The sequence below is a fragment of the Giraffa tippelskirchi genome, chromosome 1 (genome assembly GCF_054371585.1).
Source record: "Giraffa tippelskirchi isolate mGirTip1 chromosome 1, T2T-mGirTip1v1.2.pri, whole genome shotgun sequence".
NCBI classification, from domain to species: Eukaryota; Metazoa; Chordata; class Mammalia; order Artiodactyla; family Giraffidae; genus Giraffa; species Giraffa tippelskirchi.
In genome coordinates, this window is record NC_137275.1 from 215565112 (window position 1) to 215577804 (window position 12693).

Sequence of the window (12693 nt, forward strand, 5' to 3'; positions counted from 1 at the left end):
ATTACAGGAAGAAGGAAACTCAAAAAGAAGGAAGAAAATGTAAGAAGTAATGCTGAATGAAAACACTGGTTAAAAATAAGGGTAAGTCTAAAGAGGTACTCCTCGTACCAACATTAACAATAGAAATTGTAATCTGGAGATATTAAAACAAGATTAAACAAAAATTCTGGACAACAATAATACATAAGGCAATGAACTTAGTTAAAGAATTTTTCAGGAAGAGGGTAAAGGCATACATTAATTTCAGGTGTTATTAAGCTTTTGTTTTTAAGTTCTAGGAAATATTGTGCTTTTCCTGTGGAACTGGTATGTCTGTTACCCATAGATGAACAAGTACATTTTCACCTGTTTAAAACACCTTCGGATTCCAGAAAGTTTTTTCTTTTGTTTGAATGTAAGACAGTCAGTGTCAAACCTGTTGGGAAAAAAAGAGAAATACGAAGTTTTTTTTTCCAGTATTTTGTTCATATCTACTTTTAAGTGTGTCATATATTTTACTACCGTAAAAATGAACTAAAGGCCAGTGAACAAGGATTATTTTTCTAAGTCTAGGAAATCAGAAAGTTTGAGCCATGGGCACTATTTCTGGTGTGTGTGTATGCTGTGTGATTATAAGCAAGGAAATTCTGAATTTATTATGTAAAATAATAAAATGGATCAAAAACTTAATGTTAAATAACAAAACACACCAGTTCCATGCAGTTCATTTTATTTTGCTAAAAATTGTGGTAGATTTTACCTTTCCTTTAGCCAAAACTTTAAGTATATAACTAAACAGCAAGAGACAGTATTTCACTATGATAGGAATTTTTTTCCTTTCTACTTGCTGTGTAAGAAAAAGAAGTCTTATTGGACACTACCTGTTTCGTAGATTCACTCATGCTTCTCAATTATATTTAAATTACTTACATTATTTATGTTATATTTTTTAAAATATACAATAAGTTAAAATTTATTATACCCATATGTACAGTTTATTTTTGGTAGACACAGTTGGTTTAAGAATAGCTAATTCTCAGTTCGGTTCAGTCGCTCAGTCATGTCCCATGAATCCCAGCACGCCAGGCCTCCCTGTCCATCACCAGCTCACGGAGTCTACCCAAACCCATGTCCATCAAGTCGGTGATGCCATCCAGCCATCTCATCCTCTGTCGTACCCTTCTCCTCCTGCCCCCAATCCTTCCCAGCATTAGGGTCTTTTCCAATGAGTCAACTCTTTGCATGAGGTGGCCAAAGTATTGGAGTTTTGGAGTTTCAGCTTCAACATCAGTCTTTCCAATGAACACCCAGCACTGATCTCCTCTAGGATGGACTGGTTGGATCTTCTTGCAGTCCAAGGGACTCTCAAGAGGCTTCTCCAACACCACAGTTCAAAAACATCAATTCTTTGGTGCTCAGCTTTCTTCACAGTCCAACTCTCACATCCATACATGACCACTGGAAAAACCATAGCCTTGACTACACGGACCTTTGTTGGCAAAGTAATGTCTCTGCTTTTAAATATGCTATCTACGTTGGTCATAACTTTCCTTCCAAGGAGTAAGCATCTTTTAATTTCGTGGCTGCAATCACCATCTGCAGTGATTTTGGAGCCCAAAAAAATAAAGTCTGACACTGTTTCCACTGTTTCCCCATCTATTTCCCATGAAGTGATGGGACCAGATGCCATGATCTTAGTTTTCTGAATGTTGAGCTCTAAGCCAACTTTTTCACTCTCCTCTCTCACTTTCATCAAGAGGCTCTTTAGTTCTTCTTCGCTTTCTACACTTTATTTGTGAACTTTTGTCAACTATAGAGTTCTCAAAGGTGTGATATAATAATGACATAGTTTAATAGGTTCATATTTTTGTTTACTTGACTTGATAGTAGTTTTGGTGATAATAAGAAGGGAGTTAGTACTATTTCTCTTTTATAATTTGTAAGGTCATATTATTTAAAACCTAATCTCTTTAAGTGATTTGTACTAGCTTTGATCCCAAAGCAGATTACTTGCTAAGCTTGTTACTAGGATCTTTCAAACACATGGAATATGCACCCACATTTTTATTTCTAATACTAGACAGAAAAAGGCCTAGTTCCTAGATACAGAGAATAACTGCCAGTTGCAAAGAGAGTAAAAACAGTTTTCAATATGTAGAGTTAATATTTTTGTGTCAGTAAACCTTGTTGAAACAAAATAGTAAGAGTAATAATGATATAATCCCAAATGTCAAAAGAAATAGATATGTTCAGCCTGAAGCCTAGAGTTGATATATATACATTTTTAATAATTTGTCAATACTTTTTACGTGACATCAAAGGAAAAGGTGCCCCAGTAAGTAGGTTTAAAGCTTCTTTTCTGTGGGGCAGGTATATTTCCTCAGCTCTTCACAAAAATATTCCTTTGGTTATTCAAATGCTTTTGTTTTAATAATGCTACCACTGATCATCACTTCCCTAACGTTAAAAAATGTTTCTGGACTTCCCTGGTAACAGAGTGGTTAAGAATCCACCTTCCAGTGTTGGGGAACTAAGATGCCACATGCTGTGGGTCACCTAAGCCTGCACACCTCAACGACTGAACCCATGCTCTGCAACTGAAATCCTGCAGCCATAAATATATATATATATGTTTTAAAGTTTCCAGTTACCCTGATTGTCCACACAACTGTGGTGGCTTCACCTTCACAATGGTTAAATATTGCTCTAACACATCGCTTCATGGCAAATAGATGGGGAAACAATGGAAACAGTGGCAGACTTTATTTTTGGGGGGTTCAAAATCACTGCAGATGGTGGCTGTAGCCATGAAATTAAAAGATGCTTACTCCTTGGAAGGAGAGTTATGACCAACTTAGACAGCATATTAAAAAGCAGAGACGTTACTTTGCCAACAAAGGTCTGTCTAGCCAAGGTTATGGTTTTTCTAGTAGTCGTGTATGAATGTAAGAGTTGGACTATAAAGAAAGCTGAGCGCCAAAGAATCGATGTTTTTGAACTGTGGTGTTGGAGAAGACTCTTGAGGGTCCCTTGGACTGCAAGGAGATCCAACCAGTCCATCCTAGAGGAGATCAGTCCTGGGTGTTCATTGGAAGGACTGATGTTGAAACTGAAACTCCAATACTTTGGGCACCTGATGTGAAGAACTGACTCATTGGAAAAGACTCTGATGCTGGGAAAGATTGAGGGCAGGAGGAGAAGGGGACGACAGAGGATGAGATGGTTGGATGGCATCACCGACTCAATGGACATGAGTTTGGGTAAACTCTGGGAGTTGGTGATGGACAGGGAGGCCTGGCGTGCTGCAGTCCATGGGGTCGCAAAGAGTTGGACACGACTGAGCGACTGAACTGAACTGAACTGAACACTTTGGTACTAGTAAGGATCTTGTGAATTTGGCAAATATGAACTCATTTTCCCAAGATTGGAAAACTGAATGAAACAATAAGATCCAAGCATGAAAATTTGGCTTCTAGCACAAGATAACATCATCAAGAAATAGCACCATATAAGGCTGTCCTTAAAAGAGCCTACCATTCTCACATCACTATAATTTAATAGTTTATTAACTGCTCTGAGAAGCAGATATTAGTCACAATATTTGCATGTATTTCAGTTAAATCTTTTCCACTAGTCTTAGTCTAAATAGGGCACGTGGGGAGGTATTCATTAGCTCATTCACTTATTCAAAAAATCTTTATGAAGTGCCTTCCATGTTCCAGGCACTTTTGTGGGTGCTGGAAATACAAATCAGGACATGGTCATAATCCTCAGAAGCTGAAATTGTAGTGAGGAAAACCAACAAGAGCATCAGTTTTATTACAGCCCAGGATGGTAAGAAGTGCCTTAGAAGGGTGCACACATTACCCTGAGAATGGAGAGGGAACGCATTCAAATTAAGGTTTCCTAACCAAATGTTTTAACTCATTTTTAAGGATATGTAAGAGTCAGCTTCCTGAAGAAGAGAGAGTATTAATGATAGCAGAAACAGGAGGTGTAAAGGCATGGAGATTGGAAACAGCATGATTAATAGTTTGGTAGGAGTAGAGCAGAGAAATATTTTAGAAGGTGGCACACGTGCAGTTTATTGAGGGAAGAGAATAAATCAAGGGTGACACAGGTTGAGGGTGGTATTTTATTTTTAAGACTGGAAAACTTAAAGATTAAGAGAGTTATTAGAGAAGAAGGCTGGCTGGGAAATAACTGATGCAACAAAGTGTTCGAGACTCCTGGAAGTGATGGGATCCACAGCACAAGTGAAAGGGTGGTTTTTTAAGGGTGGAGAGTCACTTCCTCTATAGAGAAAGGAAGAAAGATAAAAGAATAGAAGAAATAAATGTAAGTTTGTAGATGGTGGGGAAGATGAACTGAGGAGGATTATTACTCAATTAAAGGTCATTAGAAGGCATAATTCCCTTCCCAAAATGAAGGGGTGAGTAGCATGGTAGGGGTGTATGGTATAGCCATTAGTATGATAGGTATGGAAACTAAGAACATATACAAAGATTATTGAGAAGTATTAAAAGCCCATATAAGTTCAGGGAGCCTGATTTTGCAGTGGTACCAATCTACTTGATTTTCTCCAATAATGCACAACATCTTGGGTGTAGGGATAGAGAGATGAAATCTTCATTGATTCAGAGCTGAAGTTTAAATGGAAGGTACAATAGAAGGGCAAGACTGCTTAAAGTGATGGCCATCACCAAATATGGAAAAAGAAAGAAATGAAAAACGGAGTTGAAAGTTTACTATCTTTAGAATGCTGAAGATCATGAAAGAGCCCGAGGTAGCTACAGACAGAGAGTTTCAAGTTTAGAGGCAGGATAGTTCTGCATTATCAAAAGGCTGATAGCAAAGCCAAGGAATGAGTTTATTTGTTATGAAGACCAGTGAAACTATAAGGTCAGGGTGTTGAATGAATCATTTACATTAAAGACATCTAGTTCAATGGCAGGACCAGGAATAAACAGAGTACCATAAGCCAGGTGCAAAACTGTCCATGGATGATTGTGGGGTAGTAGAGAATGACATGGCAATATGGCATAGCCTCAAAGGATGGAGGAATAAAGTTTTGGAAAGGATAATGGAAAGCACAAAATGGCCTTCTCATTCTTATATACATACAGAGAGAAAATTATCAGCTTCTATATGAAAAGCATACAGGGGAAGCATTATCATCTAGGGGAAGTTGAGTTTCACTTAAAACAAGGAGGTGAAGAAGAATTTATATTTTAGCAGTGGGTTCCACAGCACAAGATGGAAAGGGTTGATAGAGCAGGCAGCAGTTGGTAGAAGAGTTGAAAAATAACCCTGGAACAAGAGAGACTTAGGTTCAAATCCTGATTCCCTCAGTTACTACTTGTGATTTTGGCATGATACATCAACTTTATGAATTTTAGTTTCTTCATTTGTAAAAGCTGAGTTAATGAAACCTACTCATAGGTTTGTAAGTAGTCTGTATTATTAGTAACTTTAACAATAAAAGGTATCAATTGGTAATAATAATAATCATGGTAATATATACATAAGTACATTATAGTATATTTATATTTCAGACTTACAGTCCACATTGATTTAAACACAGATTAGATACCATCAAACTATATATTTTAAAGGATGAATTTTATAGTATGTTACTCATATCTTAATTAAAAACTTGGCTACATCAATACATTTTATATGTTCAAGCATTTGTTATTAAATTAAGCATAATTTAAAATTCCCTACCTTCTATTTTGTTAAGGATTTTAATGAGTAAATGTTTTTCGCCATCTGAATCCATTCTTATTATAATCAGCACCTGATCAAAAATAAGAATTTCATATATATATCTGAATGATTATCCTTTGTAATATTCTTTTGCTACAGTGACAAAAATAACAAACAACTGGTTACATGGAACTATTGACAATAAGTTGGCAAAGTAAATATTTGTACTGTAAAAGATATCAGTGCTTAAACACAAAGGAATACACTTTGCTAAGATCAAATGGATGGGAGAGTTGGACTATAAAGAAAGCTGAGCGCCAAAGAATTGATGCTTTTGAACTGTGGTGTTGGAGAAGACTCTTGAGAGTCCCTTGGACTGCAAGGAGATCCAACCAGTCCATTCTAAAGGAAATCAGTCCCGAATATTCATTGGAAGGACTGATGCTGAAGCTGAAACTCCAATACTTTGGCCACCTGATGCGAAGAGCTGACTCATTGGAAAAGACCCTGATGCTGGGAAAGATTGAAGGCAGGAGGAGAAGGCGACGACAGAGGATGAGATGGTTGGATGGCATCACCGACTCGATGGACATGAGTTTGAGTAAACTCCGGGAGTTGGTGATGGACAGTGAGGCCTGGTGTGCTGCAGTCCGTGGGGTCGCAAAGAGTCGGACATGACTGAGCGACTGAACTGAACTGAACTGAAGGTCAAGTGTCAATGAGGAAAACATTTGGGGGCAGGGCATTCTTAGCATTCTTCAAGAAATCTAATATAGATGACTATATAAGTAGTCTCTGCCCATATTGTAAGTGTTAAATTTAACCCAGACAGGTTTGAATTGCTCTTGTTTTTAAATCCATCCAGCCACTTTGTGTCTTTGGACTGGTGGACTCACTCCATTTACACGTTAGGTGATTACTGATACGTGGGGACCTAGTGCTGCCATCCTATCTTTTGTTTTCTGGTTGTTTTATGCTTCCATTGTTTCTTCATGTTTCATTTTGGTTTGGTGGTTTTCTGTAATGTTTTGCTCAGTTTCCTCTTTTTTATGTTTTGTGTCTCCATTCTAGATTTATGCTTGGTGGTTACCATGATGTTTGTGTAAGATATGTCATAGGTAGAATAGTACTTTTTCTGCTGATAGCATCTTATCTTCATTTGCCTGTATGGATTCTGTTCTTCTTCCCCTTTTATGTTTTTGCTTTCTCAGATTCATTCCTTTTTATATTGTATTTGTCACCAAACTGAAGTAGCTATTGTTTTTTTTCTGATATTTCCCCTTTTAACCATTATGTTATACAAAGTGTTTAAAAACCTATTCTGATATAGAGTTGCAATTTTCTAATTGTTTATTTATCACCTTACTCAGAGTTTTGTGTACTTCTGCCTTTTTGTTTCTGATAGGAGAGGTCCTTTCAATATTTCTTGTAAGGCAGGCCTAGTGTTGATGAAATCCCTCAGCTTTTGTTTGTATGGGAAAACCCTATTTCTCCTTTATATCTGAATGACAAATTTGTTGGATAAAGTATTCTTGGAGGCCAGTTTTTATCTTTCAGTATTTTGAGGCTGTCATTCTACTCCCTCCTGGTCTGCAGAGTTTCTGCTAAGAAATCTGCTGATAGCTAATAGGGATTCCTGTGTGGGTTGCCATTCTTTTCTCACTGGCTGCATTTAAAACTCCTTTTCATTGACTTGACAGTATTTCATTTCAGTATTTCACTGACTTTTGACAGAAGAAGAAGTATTTCTTCTTTTCAGATAATTTTTTTTTTTTTTAATACTCAGCTATATGAGTTGTTGATATATTTTGGAGATTAATCCCTTGTCGGTCACTTCATTTGCAAATATTTTCTCCCATTCTGTGGGTTTTCTTTTTATTTATAGTTTCCTTAGGTGTGTAAAAGTGTCTAAGTTTAATTAGATCCCATTTATTTTTGTTTTTATTTTCATCACTCTAGGAGGTGGATCAGAAAAGATCTTGCTGTGATTTATGTCAGAATGTTCTGCCTATGTTTTCCTCTAAGATTTTTATAGTTTCCAGCCTTACATTTAGGTATTTAATCCATTTTGAGTTTATTTTTGTATATGGTGTTCAGTTCAGTTCAGTCGCTCATTCGTGTCTGACTCTTTGCAACCCCATGGACTGCAGCACGCCAGGCTTCCCTGTCCGTCACCAACTCTCAGAGCTTACTCAAACTCATGTCCACTGAGTTGGCAATGCAATCCAACCATCTCATTCTCGATATAGTGTTGCTGCTGCTGCTGCTAAGTCGCTTCATCGTGTCCGACTCTGTGCGACCCCATAGACGGCAGCCCAGCAGGCTCCGCCGTCCCTGGGATTCTCCAGGCAAGAATACTGGAGTGGGTTGCCATTTCCTTCTCCAGTGCATGAAAGGGAAAAGTGAAAGTGAAGTCGCTCAGTCGTGTCCGATACAGTGTTAGGAGAGTTCTAATTTCATTCTTTTACATGTAGCTGTCCAGTGTTTCTAGTAAAGAGGCTGTCATTTCTCCATTGTATATAGAAGTCTTTCTCTTATTTTCCAGCAGGTGGCACTACAGCACAAGTTTTTGGTTTCCCTTACCCTGCACTGCCTCTGGTTGTGGTTGGGAATTGGCACCAGTTACCCTGGTGTTGGAGAAGCCTCTTGAGAGTCCCTTGGACTGCAAGGAGATCCAACCAGTCCATCCTAAAGGAAATCAGTCCCGAATATTCACTGGAAGGACTGATGCTCAAGCTGAAACTCCAATACTTTGACCACCTGGTGCGAAGAACTGACTCATTTGAAAAGACCCTGATGCTGGGAAAGATTGAAGGCGGGAGGAGAGGGGGACGACAGAGGATGAGATGGTTGGATGGCATCACCGACTCAATGGACATGAGTTTGAGTAAGCTCCGGGAGTTGGTGATGGACAGGGAAGCCTGGCATGCTGCAGTCCATGGGGTCGCAGAGTCGGACATGCCTGAGCGACTGAACTGAACTGATCCTGCAATGTCTATGTCAGAGCTGTCACCCAGTACGTTTGTTACACTGCTTGTGCCTCTGGGGTTGTTGATGTCTTGCTGATTCTGGTTTTACTGCTGTCACTGCCTGGGGTACTAGTATGGTGGTCTCATCTGGTATCCCCTGAGTCACACGCTCTGCCATTGCAGGAGGAGGGGGAAGGCCAGGAGGAGGAACCAGGGTCATGTGCGCCTCTGCCTTGTCCAATATTCTCAGGTTTCTGGGCTCACCTACTGCAGGTAGAGGATGGGGCGTCAGAGTTGTGGGTGGCTCTGCAGCTAGTTGGAAGGACAGGGCCACAGGCCTCACTGCCAGTGTTGCCCAGTTATCTGAGGCTGTGGGTGTCACTGCAAGTGGGAGGCTGCAGTCAGGTGTGATGCCTCCCTTGCTGCTACTGGGTTCTCGGGGCCTGTGGGCTCAGCTGCCGTGGTTCAGGGACCAAAATTGCAGGCACTGCTTATGCTGATCCTCCAATTCTCCCTCTTCCATGTGTTCCATTCTGGCCATCGTAGATGTACAGATGTGTGGAACTCTTTAGTGTCCTGGTGTGTTGGGCAGAGGCCCATTTGTTGAGTTGTGGATGTTTTCCTGGTTGTAGATTGAAGGGGAGAGACAAAGAGAGCATCTGGTCCTGCCATGATGCTATCACTCCCAATTCTATATTTCTTGTTGTTGTTCAGTGGCTAAGTTGTGTCTGACTCTTTGTGACCCCATGGACTGCCGCATGCCAGGCTTCCCTGTCCTTCATTATCTCCCAGTTTGCACAAATTCATGTCCACTGAGTTGGTTATGCTATCCAATAACCATAGGGTTGGGGATATAAAGATACAGTAGGGATAGACAGGAAAATGAAGAAAAAGGCCAAATTTGTTTCCAGATTTAGTGTAAAGTTTTAAAAAAATATTTGTTTTTTAATTGAAGGATAATTGCTTTATAGAATTTCAGCATATTCCGTCAAACATCAACATGAATCAGCCATAAGTAGATGTTTTACTGCTTTAAAACATTTTTTAAGGTATTTTCTCTTAAATCTTTATTTACGCAAAGTTTTTGTCCAATGCTTGAGGTAGAGGGGGCAAAAATTTCCAATATAATCCAAGAAATTAAAAAGTGCTTTTAAAATGAATTACGGAAGATTCTGGCTCAATATCTAAAAATTAATTATCAGAGATCTGTTGTTAGGTATATGTTCATGAACTTACAAGCAGAAAACAAAATGTTTGAGATTTGAAGGACTAGTCAATCCATAGAAAGCTACATGTAATATAAATTAAAGTATTTTTAAAATTCAAGGCATATGAATAATGATACAAATGACCCTTTCTCTGGGTTTGATTCTGTCTGACTAACTTTCTTAAGGAGAAAACTGTCATGGGACCAAATTGTATATACCACATTATTTCATAATTTCAAATTAAATGCAAAAATTTATCTTACATCCAATTCTTACATGAGCTGATTGTTGTAATCTGCTTTATTTCAATCCTTACCTTAATTTGCCGTTCACTTTGCATCCAATTTAGTATCTGACATTGCAATTCTCGTATCTTATAGTTGGTTTCAGGGCTTTTCCCCCTTATAAACTGTACAATCTCCAGTTGTCGCCAAATGTCATACAAATAGGAACCGAAAACGCTTTTGTAGGTATCTTTTGCATTTGACAAATACCCTGTTAAAAACAAAAATAGGAAAAAAAGCATGCCTTTTTGTTCTTTTAGAAACTCCATGGTAAAAATCTAAAAGGGAAATAAGGGTCATAGCAGAGATAGTTAAATTTCCCTTTACTGGGTTTGCCTAGTGGCTCGGATGGTAAAGAATCTGCACACAACGCAGGAGACCCAGGTTCAGTCTCTGGTTCGGAGTGATCCCCTTAAAATTAAGCAAAGTTGAGAAATGTATACCAAATGTCTGTTTTTAAGCTGTATAATACCAATATCACAGGATATGCTCTACAGATTCTTTGAATATTCCCCATCCTTTTCTGTTTTCTGACTTATTAAATGCTACTGCCTTCTTTTTTTTTTTTTGGCCTTCTTCTTAAACCCTAGAATCTACACTTACTTGCCAAGAAGTCCTGTGGTAATACATTTCACTGAGATTTTCTTGGTATGGCATCGATACAGCTTTTGCACTTGATTTCTGGTTATTTGTGTATATGGCTCTACAACCTCATTAGTTTATAAGCTCTCATAATCCATATTTATGTATGATAATTAATTTATGTAGCTGCTAAAACAGCAGTGCCTAAATTCACTCTCTAAAAGCAACTGTAAACACAGAATCTTGAGTCCTATCCTTGAAAGTTCATATTCAAAAAATCTAGACTGAGTCCCAGGGGTTCCTCTGTCTAAAGACTTCTCCTAGTGATTCAGCTGCACAATGAATTTTGTGAATTACTGGAGGAGAGACCTGGCAGAGTAACTTATGTAGATCAGCTATTCAGTGAATATTTGGGCAATAAATACAATAATAAATAAAAAATATAATGCTCATGTTCTTATTTTTATATCATTTACATATTAATTCTAATTTTATATTAATACAGCTAGAATAATGGGCAATTTAGAGATTGACTTATGTTCTTTATGCTTCCTAATCTCAAAGCTTCCCACTGATTCTCCGTACTGCTAGTAGATGTAACCTGAAAGACAAACTTAGTCCAGTCGCTTCCCTGTTCCAGTGGTTCCCTATCATTTACAGAATAGTGACTGAAGTCTTTTTTGTAGCTGAAAAGGCTTTTCATGATTTGGCTCTTTCTTATTTCTTGTGGCTTAGCTCTCATGGCTTTCCACCTTGTACTCTTCAATTTAGCCACATGGAACTGGTTGTCACACACTCACTGAATCATTTTTCTGGGCTCTTAATTCTGCCAACAATACCTTTTCATACTTTATTTACTTGGCAAACTCTTACTCATTTAAAGAAAATATTCCTCTTGAAAGCATAACAGCCACCACCATCCTTTGTGCTGTTGCTATGTATCTCTATTACAGTAGCCATTACACAATACCAAATTTATTTCTGGGTTAAAGCCCAGAAGTGAAACTTTAAACCTTTAACCTTAGAACTCATTACCTTGCTAGCTTGGGAGAGACACACAAACTGGAAGTTGAGGGAAAATACAGAAACTGGGCCCAGGGTAGGCAGCCAGACCATGTGGACCTTTCTTCTGCTGCCACTATTCACAGAAGAAAGGAGGTCAACCTAACTTGCTCTTTGATTTTAAGAGGTTTAGAAGAGTGAGAAAGCCTTCCACTAAAAATATCCAAGGCAGCAAGGTTATTCATCATGGCTTGGTAGCTAGGGTTTAAGAAGTTACATTTTTCCAACAAAGATTTTAATTTTATGAGTATTCCTCAAGGTAGCCAAATAGTAATGCCAAAGTTTGATTTAGTAAATGCATTTCTTTGAGTAACAAAAAAAATTCAAGAATATATAGCTCTCAACAGTCTCACTTAATCTTAGGGCAAAATGTAGAGTACTTAAAGGTGAATATACCTTAACCAACCCTCCATAAATATTATTTCTCTAATTCAAGATTTTGCTAAGTATTGAGCAGGCTCCAAAATCACTGCAGATGGTGATTACAGCCGTGAAATTAAAAGATGCTTACTCCTTGGAAGGAAAGTTATGACCAACCTAGACAGCATATTAAAAAGCAGAGACATTACTTTGTCAACAAAGGTCCATCTAGTCAAGGCTATGGTTTTTCCAGTGGTCGTGTATGGATGTGAGAGTTGGACTATAAAGAAAGCTGAGCGCCGAAGAATTGATGGTTTTGAACTGTGGTGTTGGAGAAGACTCTTGAGAGTCCCTTGGACTGCAAGGAGATCCAACCAGTTCATCCTAAAGGAGATCAGTCCTGGGTGTTCATTGGAAGGACTGATGTTGAAGCTGAAACTCCAATACTTTGGCCACCTGATGGGAAGAGCTGACTCATTTGAAAAGACCCTGATGCTGGGAAAGATTGAGGGCAGGAAGAGTAGGGGACGACAAAGAATG

The 12693-nt window shown here is 38.5% G+C and overlaps 1 protein-coding gene and 1 long non-coding RNA gene across 6 annotated transcripts in view; one reads left to right on the forward strand and one right to left on the reverse strand.

The window, feature by feature from the left end:
• SHOC1 (shortage in chiasmata 1) overlaps positions 1-12693 on the reverse strand; it is an 83117-nt gene that overhangs the window by 24303 nt on the left and 46121 nt on the right. For all 5 annotated transcript variants that reach the window (XM_081574430.1, XM_081574437.1, XM_081574429.1 and 2 more), the window contains 3 exons: positions 10182-10360; positions 5707-5779; positions 346-415 (listed from right to left, as the gene is read on the reverse strand). In XM_081574430.1, coding sequence (XP_081430556.1) covers positions 346-415; positions 5707-5779; positions 10182-10360 — 322 coding nt within the window. The remainder of the gene's footprint in view (positions 1-345; positions 416-5706; positions 5780-10181; positions 10361-12693) is intronic.
• LOC145540287 (uncharacterized) overlaps positions 1-12693 on the forward strand; it is a 38131-nt gene that overhangs the window by 9277 nt on the left and 16161 nt on the right. The window lies entirely within an intron of this gene.